The sequence below is a fragment of the Triturus cristatus genome, chromosome 12 (genome assembly GCF_964204655.1).
Source record: "Triturus cristatus chromosome 12, aTriCri1.1, whole genome shotgun sequence".
Lineage (NCBI taxonomy): Eukaryota > Metazoa > Chordata > Amphibia > Caudata > Salamandridae > Triturus > Triturus cristatus.
Window position 1 is genome coordinate 74,688,247 of NC_140595.1, and position 16,800 is coordinate 74,705,046.

Consider the following 16,800-nt stretch of genomic DNA (forward strand, 5'->3'; position numbering starts at 1 on the left):
TAAAGTAACTCGTGTTCGGGTAATGTTACAGTGGAACATTACATTGTTCTATACCACAGTTACACCTTATAATGTACACCAGGGTCCATCCATGGTTAGGGGTCAGCCATCGTAGAAGGGGAGAGCGGGCTTTTAACAATTTTTTTGTGGCCTGTTCTCAAGGAAAGCCATGATTGGCTCATCCTAACCAGGGTCACAAATACGAATTGTCCTACTCTCCACATATCCCACCATCTGGAGATTTCAGAATCTTCCATGAATACCCTATACATGGTGCACTCCTTCTGCATGAGGAAGTGGCAACAGAATGGCACCTTTTCTGAAGAGTCCAATGCTGTTTAATGACATCTATGTTCCTCTGGCGTCCCTCAAGGACAGTGCCAATAGACTACAATTCTTGAGCAAGACAACATGGATTGTAAGTAACATTGCAAATACCTGCTGGATACATGTACTGTACTTTATTAGGTTAACACTTAAAGCACTTTTACATCAGTGTGTAAATGTCAAAATATTATACAATAGTGTCCCAAAATGTGCTGCACACTTTGATAAATTGCTAAATCTTCTTTACAGCTTACCTTTTCTTAACTCAGAATATAGTCAACCCAGCTACATAATTTGGCCCTTCACCCATGCATAATTCTCTGGGCCATGATGATAGCCAAGCATTCGTAGCTAAGCGAGGTATAGAATGAATGATTGAATGCATGAAACATAGCACACTTACCCTGGACTCAGGTCTCCCGTTTAAGTTTACCAGCTGTTAAGACTTAAAAATAAGAGTTAGTACTCACGGTCCCCTGCTGGCATCGAGCGTGTTTCGTGGGAACGCAGCACCCCAAAAATCCTGTGAAGAAGAGGGTGCCGCCAGCTGCTACGGCCAGAGCGCTGGGCAAGATGAAGTATAGGTCTTGGAAGAAATACTGGAAGTACTTGCAGGTCAGAAACAAACTTACACCAGCATAACAGAGAAAACCTCCAGAGCCCTAATAAGAAAGAAAATAGATTTAAAAAAAATATATATTATTATTATTATTAATAATAAAGTTAATTTTGTGCTAAATTATAAGGCGTGTGAAATCAAAATTGGAAAAATATTTCTCAGAAGTTTGAAAACTTGGATTAAATGGTCGCCTTTTCTGTTTGTTACACAAATAATTCAATTAGATTTGATAGTGCAATGCCTTGCTGCACGTTTGAGTGTTTCTAGATAACTAAATGTAATGTGTTTGTGAACGGTCAGGGATGTGGAATTCCTATAGCCCGATGCCCGGGACATATTGTTTGGAGTCAAGGGCAACCAGTTTCCTTGTGTATTTTGTCCTTGGGGCAAGTAGGCCCAACGCTCTACAGCATAAACCCTTTGGCTGCCAGTTTACAGTACCACATTATGGATCAGAGAAAGGCATTGCCTGCAGTTAAGGTAATATTTGTGTCTGTGTTAGTGCTGTTGAAACTTGTATTTATGGTTCATTAATGCAAATCATTTATTCTTAGGGTGAATGTTGTAAGCTCAGACTGCACTACTGACAGTGGCTAGAGTATAAAAATGTTAACTTTTTCAATGTTTAGAAATATGAGCCTATGTACACTGCTTCCAAAATGCTCTGATTAAATGCAAATATTTGTAGAAGCTTGAACGCAAGATTGAGGATTCTTTGCTTTAAAAATAAAATGTTCACAAAAATGCAAAACCATTTAGCTAAACTACTGTAAAATTTTAGGTACTATTTCTGTGCAACATCATTTAGTAAAAAGTGTTGGTGTACACTAGTATTTCCCAAAAATAGTCATAATGGAAAATCAGTGTAACCAGTTGGTAAAGCTAGAAGGTCTAAAATTGTTGGTCAGCCTTTTGATTTTGTCAATGCATGACTTGTTTTGGCATGGTTTTTGTATTGGTGTGTTAGCTGTTCACAATTATAACAAACATTCGCAAAAGCAAAAAAAAGATTTTGCACACAGCTCAGAACTTTATTACAGTTTGCAAAGGTACGTAGGCTTGCATGCTTCTCGTGGGCACATAGAAGGGTATTTCGGAGGGTTTGACCTCACACCAGCAGCAAACACTGTGCTTCGCTTCATTTTGAGATTCCATCTGCTCTGTATGGAAGGTGGAAGAATTAATTTGAGTGTTTCAGGGGAGCAAGGATGCAGGCCAGAAGATCTAATCTAGAACACTATTCCAGAAAGTGAGTTAGGCTTGAGGGTAAGAGTGGGGAAATGACAGTAGAGCCTCATAAAATTGCATATTTCCCTGGCTTCGGGATTGCTCTGGTTAAGGCTACTTAAATATATTAATTTTTCCTTTAGCCGGTGAGATGGCTGCCTCTGGGCACCTCTCTGCAGTAATGGAATCTATAATAAAGATTGGGCAGTGGTGCACAGCCAACCATCTTGGAGTCCGTCATGCTCTGGCAAGGATGAACTAAAGTCCTGGGTTAGAAGATCCCAGCTGGAGGCACACCTGTATTGAGTGATGATGCGCCATGGTAGATTTTATGCAATCAGCCACTAAACTCTTTCCAATCAGAAGCCCGATCAACTGCACACATCAAAATCTGGTTATACCAGAGATCCGCTGCAAACACAAAAGGCTATCCTTGCATGGGAGGAATCCACTACACACACCAGTCAGTCCACTCTTTTAAGGGATCTGTTGCATACACCAGGCCAGTCGACTCTTGTGATGGATCAACTGCGCTCATAAAACCAGGAGAGATCCCTGGCAAACATGAGATGCCATCCATGCAGTGGAGGAATCGACTGCACGAACAAAACCTCGTCCACCAATGGAATGGATCAGTTCCTGGGATCGAACTCCATGACTCCTGGGTGGGAAGCGGAATGGGTTGCATTACCCAACACCGTTGACTCTCGGGACAATCCCCTTCACGCACCAAACGCAGCCCACTCTTACGAGGGATTAGTCGCACACATCACACCTTGATTATATTTTAGACGGATCCATCGCAGGCACCAGCTCCACTCATGCTGGAGAGGACTCCAGTGCACACAGGACGCCCTGTCCGCTCTTGGACCGTTTGGGGGGGAGGGGGGGGGGGGCACCGCTAACCCATGGCAGGCCCCCAGGACAGATGCGGGCCGGATCCAGGCAGCGCCAATGTTGGGCACAGCGGTTTTTAATTTCATGGATGTTCAGTGAGGTCACGATTGGCCAAGAGGCCATCAGTGAGGGGGGGGGCACCTGTGCGGTGGCGGGGCAGCCAGGTAGGGTTAAAAGGGGAGCTCGACCCCTCAAAATGTACCAGATTTCTTCCTTGCCTGGCTGCTCCCGACGATGTGCCCAAGTTTGTGACCACTGCTGCGCCCAAGGATCAGCATCTTCCCATCCCACTTTAGATAGTCTCCTTTTGGAGGAGTTAAGGAAGCAGGGAAGGAGTCATGTTTGGGCACAACAGGTGGGCAACCGTGGCATCGGTAATGGAAGTGCAGGCGAATTTAAGGTGAAATTAGGAAGCCTTTTGGCTTAATCTGGGGCTGGGGGTGCCTTGGAGGTGTAGAGAAGGGCTCGGGACGCCCGCTACAGCTATTGTCCATAGCCTGCCACCGTACCCCATTACACAGCCCTGGAGTATGTCAGGAGATGGCGACTGCGCCAGGGGACCAAGGTATGGCCCGGCTGCCCAGGCCCATCTCCCATTGGGTGCAGGGGGGAAAGGGGTGCCCATTTAGGTTGGCTCTGGCATAGTTGTGTTTGGGGGTCCAGACTTCATGCTGCATGAGTTGTGTTGGGGGGGGGGGGGGGGGGGGAAGAGAAATCACAGCCCTGAATCCTTTGGAATAGTTGATGCCAGTGTGCCCAGGGGATGGTCAACCATGGCTCCTTAAGATATTATGTTAGGGGAGGTCATGTATTAGTTCACCTACTAAATCATATTGGATGTAAATATTGTATATATGATGCAAGAATTCGGGAGAATTTGTTCATGTCGGGTTTACAAAGTTGTAATAAATACGTCCTGAGAAGGTTTATATTCTCTAACGCTGGAATGTTGTCTGTGTCTCTATCACTATATGCATTCAAGTGACTTCTCACTTGGGGGGGATAATTGCGGGATAATTTGGGACAGGTCTCGGACGGTCCCCCACCTGTAAGATCGGTGGTACACAGGACACCCCGACCGCTCTTGCGAGGGACTGGTGGTACACAGGAGACCAGTGGTCGAAGTGGGCGGGAACGGTAGGGCACAGCGTGCCCCTACTTCTTTAATTTATTAGGTTCCGTTCCCCTACTTTTTCATTTTAAACATGCGTCACAAGACGCCAGAAATCATCAAGGACTATAGATAAAGCTTGGCGTTCGGGGAGGGGCGGGGTGAGCAGACAAGGAAATGGATCTGTCTTTTCTTTCTGGACCAGAGAAGACTGACAGTGTCCACTTCTGCTCTGCCACAGTCAGCCACCCCCCCCCCCCTTCTTCCTCTTCGTCCCTCTCTTTCTGTCTCGCGCCACCTCACTCACTGAAAACCGTGACTTCAAGAAACTGGTATTACCCTGTCTTTCCTTCTTTGGTTTATTTGTTCCCTTTTGAAATGGATCAAAAAAAAGAAAAATCTTCTGCTGGAAACGTGGTCTTTTTCTGAAATTTTCAATTTCAAAGTGCAGCCTCGAGATGGAGAGAAATAAAACATTCATAATATGAAGAATAAATAAATAACCACAGCAAAATAGAGCGGTCGCAAAGTGGCCAGAGTGATTTTATTCACACCCAAACACATTAGCGCCACTTTACAGTGTTTGCCGGTGAAGCGCTACTTTTGTGTTCTTGTCTCTTTCAACAACATTGTTTTCCCTGGGTGGGAAAGTACACCATTCCAGGAGGTACTCAAATGCCTGCTTGATGGGTGGATTGGAAAACAAAACAGGGTCTGTGTGCTCACCACACTGCTTACGCATTGTAAGGATATAAGCAATGGGCATTGAAACGGGTCCCTTCTGGGCCCTGTAGTCATGTCCATAACTTGTCAGGCAAAAGCACTTACTCATTTCTGAACAATGAGCGTAAAAGCATTTAGGTAACCATGTTTACTTAATCTAGCTTCCTGCCTATGAGCGTTTGCTTTTCCCTGGATGTTATTTTCGTTTTAGGCAGCATATTGCTCTTGTCTAGTGCGTAATTTGAATTGAGTCGTATCCAGGTGTTTATAGCGGGCACAATTGGGTTGTAGTTGAAGGCAGTGCGAGTTTCTCTCAGAGGGGCAGTATGGTGTTCCGTGGGGGAGAGGATGTGGCACTATGGCCAGAGCTGTCGAATTTGGAACTGGGGAACCAGGTTCAGCCTTCATGACCTGTCCACCAGACCACTCTACTGAGGGGGCATATTCCCATGCTAGACCTTAGAAGGCCCCGCAAGACCTTAGAAGCCCTGGTGTCTTAGCACCAGCAGGTGGACCCTAGCGATGGCAAGTGTGAGTTAATCTTGAAGCCCTGTCCACCACTATCCATACTGAAGTTCACCTTCAGTCTTGCGGGCAGACCTATGAAGCAGCACACCCTAGTGCGGCAGTGACTGTGCCACTGAGGTCACAGGACCCTTGAGCAGGGCGGCTCTAGGGCGATGCGACCGGTGCGATTACACTGAGCGCTGACACTGGGTGGGGGCATTGTTTGGTTTTTGCGAGTATATTATGGTTTTCAAAGCACTTGCTGCCTCCTTCCTGGCCGCCAGCAATTTTCGGCAACAATAAAAATGTCATGATAACTCCGGTGATTAATTTTCTAGTAGAGAGAGATGGTGTTTTGTCTGGTGCAAGTTTTGGCTCATGGAAAGGAAGTGCAGAGGGTTAATATGCCTGCTGCTAAGAGCATGTACCAAGGAGATCACAAAGTGCACATTATGTAAATAGGTCAGTGGGTTACTGCTTTTGTCAGAGATCCTTTTGTTTCTGGCAGTTTATAAGTCAAAATCCTAACATAGAACAGTGAGCTATTAACTGTCATCTAAGAGCTGCACTCCATCTGCAAGTTGTGAATTAGAGCGTTATGTCCCCCCCCCCCCCCCCCCCCCCCAAGTCTTTGATTATCCTATAGTTGCAAAAAAAGGGTTCATTTGGATAGAAATCAAAATGTGTGATGCAAAGTGCTCAGACACCCTACACTGGTATTAATGGGACTGTCCATTTTCTGACATTTTATTTTGACATTTTTACAGTCTAACAGCTAACAGTCTCTGCAAAGATTTTTCCTTATTAGTACCAGTGTAACGTACACATGCAGCAGTGAGAAAGGTGATCAGTCAACCTTTGCAAAGGGCCTTCCACATTTTTTTGTAACTTTTGATCCGTCTGAGCTACAAACAATTTATTAGTTAAAACGTCACATTATGCAACAGATGTATTATGTTGCAAATATGGCAGAGCCATAAATATGTGGAAAACATTTGCAAACTAGGATATTTTGCCATTCGTGATTGAACTGCTCTTGTGGAAAAAGGGAGGAGAAGTGCTGATGACAGAAACTCCATTGCTCAGAGACAAATGGCCTGCGATTCCACTTTTCAGCATATTTGGAATGTTATGTGATTGGAAACATATTCCACTTTGTGAATGTATTTTAATGTCAATAACTCATATTAAACCTCAAACAAACACGTGTATCCATTGGTTGAATTAAATAACGTAATAAGCTGTAACCGGTTAGTGAAATGGGAAACAAATACAAGAAATTGGGATATTTTGCTCTTTCGGTCACATCTCTGACTCCGCCCACTGACCCAATCCTGCGTTATTCCCACCCTCCGATTCCCCGCACAGGGTTCCCCTACTTTTTTTCCCCCCACTTCGACCACTGCAGGACACCCCGACCGCTCTTGAGAGGGACTGGTTGCACACAGGACACCCCGACCGCTCTCGGGCGGGATTCGTTGCACGTACTAAACCCCGTCCTCAGAGGGCCCTGAAGGCCTGCTTTGAAAAAGCTGCAGATTTAGACACCAAACACGGGCCCCTCTGCAACTGTGTGTGTATCCCATGATGGTGTGTAATATACACACGCACACAGCCACACACACCTAGAGCAGGTAGACGCACTGGTGACCCAAGGCCTGTGCGCGTGACGGTCTGCTCAGGGCAGTCAGAGTGAGTCACCGTCACGTGCAGGTCATGTGACCGCCACAAGCACAAAACACTTCGGCGTTCTGTAGACCAGCACTCTGTTGATTGCACAACCTGGGAAGTGACCCGACGTGAACCGCCCGAGAGAAAACACTGCGGAGGCCGGATCCTGCCGAGCTCTTCACAAGGACGAAATCAAAAGCAAGGACCGTTGAATTATGCGAGTTTGCCACTACGCGGTTTCCGCATAATTATGGGTTTGCCACATAACCCATCATCTGAAGCATAAACTGCCAGTTCTGCAACGTTTCCACATAACCATAGAGCTCTATGGGGAAAACATAACAGTCCCAGCTAATCACAACAGTTTCTGCTACACTCTCAAAGCACAACTCTCGCTAACTGAGACCTCAACAACTTGGCCCTGGGGTCAATCTAAGTACGTGGCATAGAATGCGGAGATTGTAGCTTGCTTTCTGATTGGCTGGCCCAAACTACTGCTTCTAATCTAATTTCACTGAGTGCAAGAGGTGGGGAAATACAGCCAGTCAAACAGACTACTCTGTTTTGTGAGGTGAAGGGTAAAGCACCAATAGCCAATTGCCCTTTAGGCGACAACAGCGACTATTGCCCTCTCCGGAGGGTGTTAACTTCTGAAAACTGTGTGGGCAAAGGGACCTACTGACTGGGGTTCACGCGCATACTTTTCGTGTAGCTATATACGACTACATCGCGCACATCTGTCGTCCGCTGGTTTGTTGCCCACCCACAAGGAGGACCACTGGAATTATGCAGTTATGCCGTGTTTTTTGTGCAATTATAAATTTTGCCACATAATCCATCATCTGCTGCATAATTTACCACAAAATTATTTTATTTCTAGCTCAAACGGATCAAAAGTTAATAAAAGTGGAGCGACACTTGTCGCTGTGCAGCGGAAGGCACTTCACAAAGGTTGACTGTGCACCTTCTAGTTGCAATTTGATTTATTTGGGTGTTAAACTACTACTATAAGGTGTAACCGTCTTTCAGACCGTGTTAACTTTCGTAAAAATGACAAAATAATTAACTTCTACTATCCCAAAACATGCAGCATCATACTGCACATTTCCATTTTCTTGACTATTTAGTATACCCTTCTGCATTATTTGGTCCTCTTTTGCCGCATAATTCCAGTGGCCCTTCCCATGTGCAGAGCCACTGGAATACATCGATTTATAAGTTGCTGCATTTTACATATAATTAGGAGTTTGCCACATTTGCCACATAATCCACCATTGGCGCCATTATCTGCAAATTTGAACAAAAAATGAATTTCTAGCTCAAACGAATTAAAGTTACAAACACGTGGTACACCTGTTACAGTGCAGTGGAAGGGCCTTGACAAAGGTTGACTGGTCAGTCTTACTGCATAATATATGGGTCTTAAACTAGGAGTATTTAAGTGAAACCTTGCCCCAGATATTACCCCCACAAATGTCATCATCTATCACAAAATGTGCCTTTTCTTGCTGCATAATTTAGTCAGCCGTACCGCATAATTTGGTCCACCCTTGCCTCATAATTCCGGTGGCCTTGTCCATTCGCGCCCCAAAATGAACTAGTCATTGCTGCTCTAGTTTTATGGGGGAATTGGGTTCCAGAAGTTTGTATTAGAACAACTGCAGCAAAACGTAAACGGGCAGTGATGTTTGCACCTGGTTATGAGGAAATATGTATTTTTAGCTTTAAGACCCAGCAAAAGAAAAAACAGCAAAACGAGATTACTAAAACATGTTGACAGGGTGACAATTATTACCCCCCCCCCCCCGTGGTCGCATATCCATTAATTCGGTTGGAACCAGCCCCCCCTTGTAATATACAACATTGCCTGGGGGGGCCATGCCTTGCGGCCTATTCATGCTTACACAGTAGAGGTGCACGGTTACTCATTTGCTAAAAATACATCTTGTTGGAGGAGATTGCCGCGGGCAGGTGCTCCGCGTGAATAAAAGCCGAGGTGGAATTGTATCACCGAAGTGCGGGGTGAAGACAAGAACCGCGCCTTTCAATACAGAGCAGCGGGTGGACGAAATGTGTACAAGACAGAACGTGCACGTATGGCGTGGAAAAGTTGTTTTTAAGTACACGGGTTATTCAGCGTAAGAAGAACAATTTTTAAACATATTTAGCTGGTGTGAAAAACCTGTCTACCTATTGTACAAACTAAAGGTCTCTTTTTGTACATGTCAAACACAGGTGTAAAATAAATGCAGTTTTTTTATTTGAAAAAACGTGTTCGTTCCTTCAGTGCATCACTTGACTACTGGCAGCTTGTGACTGTCAAGACACGACGCGCACTAGTTGGCTTAAAGAGGGGCGTCATGCTTGGGGTGTCCACTCTGAAGGCGGGGGAGACTGGTAAAGTCTTGGGGCACGTAAGTACCGTAGAAAGGATGCCCTGGGCTCAGGTGCAAACATGGAAAACGGGCCCCGTCACTGCTGGGGCGGAAGTAAAATGAGCGATTATCAGGGGTTAATGTGACGCTTGGGACCCGGGGCCACTGCACCTGCTGCACCGGTGGTAGCAGCGCCTCTGAGTGATGCGGAGAGGATGGGGCGCAAGGGCCGGTGGCTGGGAGGCAGGGCTCCGCCATCCCGAGGAGGGCGAGTCAGCAGGGCAGAGGAGAGATGATGGTTGTAAGCAGGGTAGGGCAGAGGGACCGTTTGTAAGCAGGGGAGAGGGGCCGTTTGTAAGCAGGGCAGGTGAAAGATGGTGGTTGTAAGCAGGGCCGGGGAGAGATGGTGGTTATAAGCAGGGCCGGGGAGAGATGGTGGTTGTAAGCAGGGCCGGGGAGAGATGGTGGTTGTAAGCAGGGCCGGGGAGAGAGGTCGTTTGTGTATGCAGGGCAGGCGAGAGAAGGCGACTGTTGTAAGCAGGGCAGGCGAGAGAAGGCGACTGTTGTAAGCAGGGCAGGCGAGAGAAGGCGACTGTTGTAAGCAGGGCAGGCGAGAGAAGGCGACTGTTGTAAGCAGGGCAGGCGAGAGAAAGCAGGGCAGGTGAGAGGAGGCGATTGTTTTAAGCAGGGCAGGTGAGAGGAGGTGGTTGGAAGCAGGGCAGTAGAGCGGAGCCGATTGTTGTAGGCAGGGCAGGTGATTATAAGCAGGACAGGTGAAAGGGTCAACAGGTGAGAGGGGCAGATTGCTGTAAGCAAGGCAGGTTAGATGGGCGGGTTACAGGAGGAACAGGTGATATAAAACGATGGTGAGCAGGGCAGGTGAGAAAGGAGGGTTGTAAGCAGGGCAGGCGAGAGGGGCCGGTGCTAAGCAGGGCAGGTGAGAAAGGAGGGTTGTAAGCAGGGCAGGCGAGAGGGGCCGGTGCTAAGCAGGGCAGGCGAGAGGGGCCGGTGCTAAGCAGGGCAGGCGAGAGGGGCCGGTGCTAAGCAGGGCAGGCGAGAGGGGCCGGTGCTAAGCAGGGCAGGTGAGAGGGGCCGGTGCTAAGCAGGGCAGGTGAGAAAGGAGGGTTGTAAGCAGGGCAGGCGAGAGGGGCCGGTGCTAAGCAGGGCAGCCGAGAGGGGAGGCTAGTACGCAGGGCAGGCGAGAGGGGAGGCTGGTAAGCAGGGCAGGTGAGAGGGGAGGCAGCAGGGCAGTGGGCCCGTTAGTGTCGGAGGCAGGTGACCCACTGGGTGGCAGAAGGGTGAACATACGTGCTGGTGGCGGCGCAAGTGCCCCCTCTTCCCCCTGGAAGGTACTCCCCTCCCCGTGAGACGCGCCGGCGCTGCGCCTCACCCAGAACAGGAGGCTGACGGTCTTAAGCAGGCAGAGGCAGCTGCCCCCCGGCTGGTCCGCCATGGCTGGGCTCCCTCCGGACGGCCGCCGCTGTCCGAGCCCCGGAGATGCTTCGATGGCCTCTCCCTGCAGCCTCCAGTAGCGCTTCCCTCCCCGAGCCCCGGCGCACTCTCTGCTCCCTCCCCGTTCTCCTCGCACTGCTTTCGGTCTCAGGAAACGCTCCCAGGCCCGGCCCGCCCTTTAAAGAGGCAGTCGGAGGGCCGTGGCGTCGAAGCGGCTCCAGGTGGGTTTAATCTCTGGAAGGGGTGTAGCCTCCGTCGGTGCAGTGGCACCGGCGCCCAGAGGTCTGGTTATTTCTGCATTTCACAGATCAAGCGACGGCCGTGGGTACATTTCCCTCCTTGCACCAGGGCAATGACGCGCTGGCCAGGACACTGACTTGGTGCATTATCCTAAAACGCGTAGGATCCGGAGGGGGAGGGAACGCGCTGAAACTGCTTCTTTCTAGACCTAGGAACCAGGTTCCTCGTGTTACAGGTGCCTTCCTCACACGCATGGCAGCCAGGGAAAGAGCCTGGAATGAAGAAACGCACCACGGCTACAAAGAAGCACCTTATTTATTCATTTTACCCACCAACTAACCAGATGTAGATGTAGGAACTGTAATGTAGTGGGCCCTAGGCCCACATCCTGAACAATAATGGCACACCGCCACAGTGTTGGGTATTGGTAACTGGCCCAGGGCACATGCGCCTGGCCCCTTTTATTAGCAGGGTCACCTGACCGGTGACACCTGTGATGGGTGGGTGTACAGTGTGAGTGGAACACTAGAACGTGTCCAGCAGGACACTACAGGAACCAAGTCCTGGGTGGGGGGGAAGAGGAAGGCGGGGCCAGCATCGGCCCGCCGCCATTATGGTTGTCGGCCGTGCCCCCGTATCCTGCCCCCTCCTTGGCCCCGCCTTGGTTAGGGGCCGTGCCCCGGAAGCGATTCAATCGCTTCCGGGTCATGGGAGGCTCCCCCGCGCCCCGGAAGTGATCGGATCACTTCCGGGGCGTGGGAGACTCTCCGGGAACTTTAAAGCTGGGGGGAGCGCGAGGGGCGATCTCTTGCTCCCCTTGGCAGCACACCCGTCGCGTGTGCCCCCTCCCTCGGGAGGACAGCTAATCCTTTTTTCTTTGTTCTGCAGGTGGCGGTCGGTGATTCCAACGCAGCAGTGGGGGACCGGTGCTCATCGTCTCAACGGTGTCTTCGTGTGGGATCCTCGTGGGTTTAAGGCAGCGGAGTTGCGGGGCGGCTGGAGTTGCGGCGTGGTCCTGGAGTCGAGGAGTTGGCATTAGTGCACTTGCCGGTACACAGAGGTCTCTTGGGCGCATCACACGGAGCTTTCAATAGCTCGGTTTGTAGAGCGGAGGTCTGTATTGGGGGAGCTGACATCCTTAACGGAGGTCGCGTCGGCTGCATCCTCCCTCGGGAGGTTTTTTGATCTTGTTGCTTTGTCCCCATTAGATCGCCGGAGCATAGTCCTGTAGGGAGCCGGAAGTTTGTTTTTTGGACGAGCGAGATCGCAAAAGAAAAGGCGCGTCAAACGCGGAGGTCGCGTCGTGGGCATCCTCCCTTGGGGTTTTTTTTTCATGGTTTTCTTTTGTTCCCAATAGATCGCCTGAACATCGTTGGCGGCGCCGCCACCACCAAGAGTGTGGGGGGGGGGTTTCCGTGCTGTCCATTAGATCGCCTGAGCATCGTGGAAGAGCGCCGCCATTAACACGCGTGCAGCGCGTGCGGGGTGGAGATCTCTGCAGCGTTTTGTCCTTGCCATCGGGCAGAACATTGATTTCTTACTTTGTTTTAACAGGAAAGCGACGAGTGTTTCCCAAACTACCCAGGAACAGCAACGCTGATCGTGAAGGGGCAGCCCAGCATTTGCCAAGGTGCCTACTCATCTGGAGTGTCGGCCGAGACCAGGAGCAGTGCACGAGGACGTGGGGGCCTACGCAGAGGGTGCCTGAGGACACGTGCAGGGATCTGCATCCCGGCGCTGCTGGGAGCCAAGCGGGTTAGAGCTTGTTGCTCACCTGCCTTGCTGGGTTAGCCAGTATTGAGGCTCCGGTAGCGTGGGTGCTGTGGCCGGTCGTGTTCCTCCATCAAAAACAGCGGTAACAGTGGTAACAGGTTGCAGGGTAGTCATGCCTCCTAAGGCTAAGCGTGGCCAGCGGCGCCCGGGTATCGCAACTGTTTTAGACGCCCTGATGAGGAAGATTGGGGAAATGGATAACACCATGGTGCAGCTGGCAGATAGGCTGGATGCGCAGGAGGGGCCATCGGGGAGGTCACGCAGGGACGCTTTACCCCCAAGAGAAGCTTTCCCCCCCTTTCCAAAAAAGAGTAGGGCAAAGAAAGTGCCGCAGGTTGTCCCTGGGAATGGTGGGGCCCCAATGTTGCCTGTAGTACCCGCGTCTCCCAACACACCGGGGGCGAGCCTTCTCCTGTAGATCCGGTAGGTGGGCCTGTTCCCTTGGTCCCTGCGACGCCCGGTATCCCGTCACCAGCACCTGCAAATCCTATCCCCGCACCGGCGGTACCAGTGCCAGAGGTGCCTAATGTTCCGTTACCTGTTCCCCCCGCATCCGGGGGGGTACCAACACTTCCTACCGATTTTGTTTCCAGCCTAGCAGCTGTGCTTCCCTGGCTTGGGGGCATGGGGTTGAATGTGAGTGCAGCGGGTATGGTCGGGGCGGACGCATTGGAAAAGGCAAGACAGCTTATCGATCAAGCAAAGCTTAAGGAAGTGCCGGCGGTCGGGGCCCCCAAGGACACCGCGGGACCTTCGCATGGTAAGCCACAGACGTTGCCATTGTTGGGCATGGGCGAGGCACGCACATCTTACGAATCTCTCTCACGCCACTTGTCACAGGAGGTTGAGGAGAGAATTTGGAAGGGGACATACATTGACATTTTTTCACTCTTGATAGATGAGGTGGAGAGGGAGGAGATGAAGAGGAAGAAGGATTATATGCCCGCGCGTGAATGGGCGAACGAAATGTTGAAGTACAGGGTTGAAGAGAACATCAGGCATTGGATGCTGGCTTACAATATTTACATGGCTGTGATGACGGAGCGTTTCCCAGAGGAAGCGCCCGCAATGGCTTGTTATATGTCTAGGATCAGCACGGCGCAGGCAACAAAAGGGGGCACAGGGTGGTTGGATTATGAGAAAAAATTCAGGTGCATCAGGGCATCTGATCCAACGCTAAAATGGAATCAGGTGGAGGGGATATCCTGGTTGGATCATTTGGGCGGCCTTACAGCTGAGGCTGCAAGTGACCCGCCAAAACCACAGCCCTTTCGGGCGTTCCCCCCAGCTGCACCAGGCAGGGCGGCGGGGAAGAAGGGATGCTGCTGGGATTTCAACAGGCGCACCTGCGTCAGGGCACCAGGGACATGCAGATTTAGGCACGCGTGCAGTTTCTGTGGCAACTCAGGGCATGGTGAGGCAAAATGTCTTAAAAAACAGAGGGATAGGGGGGCCAAAAAATCGGTTTGAGGGGGTTTCCAGCAAAGCTAGGTCCCCAATTCTCCTACACGCAATGATACCCTGGTTAAACAGATATACGTGCACGACCTCAGCAAGGACGTTGTTGGGGGGTGTCAGAGAGGGGTTTAGAATCCCGGTGGCGGATTTTGTGGGACCCTCTTTTTGCAGAAACCAATTGTCGGTCACTCAGAACGCTGGGGTGGCGGCGGCAAAAATTGAAAAGGAATGTAGATTGGGCAGAGTGGCGGGGCCCTTTGACAAGATTCCCGTGCATAACTTTGTGTGTTCCCCCCTGGGGTGGTTCCTAAGAAGGAACCAGGAGAATTTAGGCTAATTCACAATTTATCAGCGCCAAGGGGGCAGTCGGTGAATGACTCCATTGATGAATATTTCTGCTCTGTGCGTTATGCATCTATTGATCAGGCAATTGACATTTTGAGGGGACTGGGACCAGGGGCAATGATGGCAAAATCTGACATAGAATCGGCTTTCAGGCTGCTGCCCGTTCACCCGAGCGATTTTTCACCTCCTGGGCTTCCAGTTTGAGGGCAAGTTCTTCATGGACATGTGCATGCCAATGGGGTGTTCGGTGTCGTGCGCCTATTTTGAAATGTTTAGTACGTTCTTAGAGTGGTCTTTCAGACAAGTGACAGGGCATAGGCATGTGCTGCATTACCTAGATGACTTCCTCTTTCTGGGGCCACCAGGGAGCGCGGGGTGTGGGCAGGCGCTGGAGCATTTCTGTGCGTTAATGAAGAGTTTTGGGGTACCACTAGCTCAAGGAAAAACCGTGGGACCATCCCCGGTTATAGAGCTCTTAGGGATCGAACTGGACTCAGTCGCGGGTTGCTCACGGCTTCCCGCTGACAAAGTGACTAGGTTTGGGGAGGCACTGAGGCAATGTCTGGAAGCTAAAAGGGTAACATTGCACCAGCTACAACAGATGGTAGGGCAGTTAAATTTTGCATTACGCATTATACCAATGGCACATCCCTTTTCAAGATCCATTGCACAGGCAATGTCAGGCCTTAAGCAGAAACACCACCACACCAGATTGAGCAGCGAGGTCAAGCAGGACATGCGTATTTGGTTGGCATTCCTGCGGGACTTCAATGGCTCTGTCCTGTGGCCCGGCCCGGTCACTTCTTGCGCAGAGTTGGGTTTAATGACAGACTCCGCGGGCAGTGAGGGGTTTGGCGCCATTCTGGGCACTCAGTGGGTGGCACAGCGTTGGCCAGCATGATGGGTGGACAATGGACTCACCACTAACATTGGTTTCCTGGAATTGTTCCCCATTTGGGTGGCATTGTGCGTCTGGCCGGAGCAACTGCGCAACAAAGCAATTGTTTTCTGGTCTGACAACATGGCAGTGGTGGAATGCATAAACAACCAGTCAGCAAAATGTAAGATGATCTTGCGTTTAATTAAGGAGATAGTTTTGAAATGCCTGCAGTTGAATCTTCAGTTTAGGGCGAAACATGTCCCGGGGGTATTGAACCACGCTGCTGACGCTCGGTCTCGTTTCAAGATGCAGGTTTTCAGAGCTCATCTCCCGGGAGCAGCACCACGCCCAACGCCTTTCCCCGAACAGCTCTGGCAGATTGGTGCCCTCACTTACCAGACTTGGTGGCAGCGAGCCTAGCGCCATGAACAAGAAAGGCATATGAAGGGGCGTTTGGGGCATACTGTAGTTTCTTGAAAGACCAGGGTGGGACGCATTGGGCTGATTCGGCCGGGGTGTGCTCTTACTTGCAAGCCCTGCGGGACGAAGGGAAGTCAGTGGGGTCGGCGAGGAGACACATGGCAGCCATTTCATTTTTTGCACAGATGGGCGGCAGGCGGGATCCTACTCAGGCATTCGTAGTGCGCAAAGCATTGAAGGGTTGGCAGCGGTTACGGGGGGCTGCGCCCAACACTAGGCGCCCGATAGGGTTGACTACCTTGGCATCAGTCCTGGCAGCGCTAGAGCAGACTTGCGCCAATGTAACAGAATGTTTATTATTCAGGGCAGCCTTTAGCTTGGCTTTCTATGGGGCCTTTCGAATAGGGGAATTGGTGGCTAAGAATAAAAGGGACCTGGGGGGTGGCTTACAGCTGGGTGACATACACTTCCATAACGGGGCATTGCAGGTTACAATTCGGCGATCAAAGACAGATCAGGAAGGGAGGGGGCAAGTGATGTTTCTCAGACGGGCACCGGGCAACCCCTGCTGCCCGGTTTTTCATATGGAGGCTTTCCTGCCATACAGACCGAGTGATAGGGGGGGCCATTACTAATGCACACGGGGGGATCCACTGACAAAGTTCCAATTTAAACGAGTTTTAGATAGGGCAATAGGCAGGGCGGGGCTGGACCCCAGTAGTTTTGGGACACATTCCTTCAGAATAGGTGCCGCCACAGAGGCGGTCGCGCGGGG

The 16,800-nt window shown here is 50.4% G+C and overlaps 1 protein-coding gene across 3 annotated transcripts in view; it reads right to left on the minus strand.

Annotated features, from left to right (window-relative positions):
- Positions 1–11,312, minus strand: part of LOC146772577 (tetraspanin-3-like) — a 46,783-nt gene extending 35,471 nt beyond the window's left edge. The window contains exons 1-2 of one of the 3 annotated variants that reach the window (XM_085636762.1): positions 10,848–11,312; positions 798–989 (exon numbers count right to left, since the gene is read on the minus strand). In XM_085636762.1, coding sequence (XP_085492888.1) covers positions 798–989; positions 10,848–10,910 — 255 coding nt within the window. In that variant the 5' untranslated portion in view covers positions 10,911–11,312. The remainder of the gene's footprint in view (positions 1–797; positions 990–10,847) is intronic. The other 2 variants (XM_085636761.1, XM_085636763.1) reach the window with 2 other exon arrangements.
- Between the last annotated feature and the right edge of the window lie 5,488 nt (positions 11,313–16,800).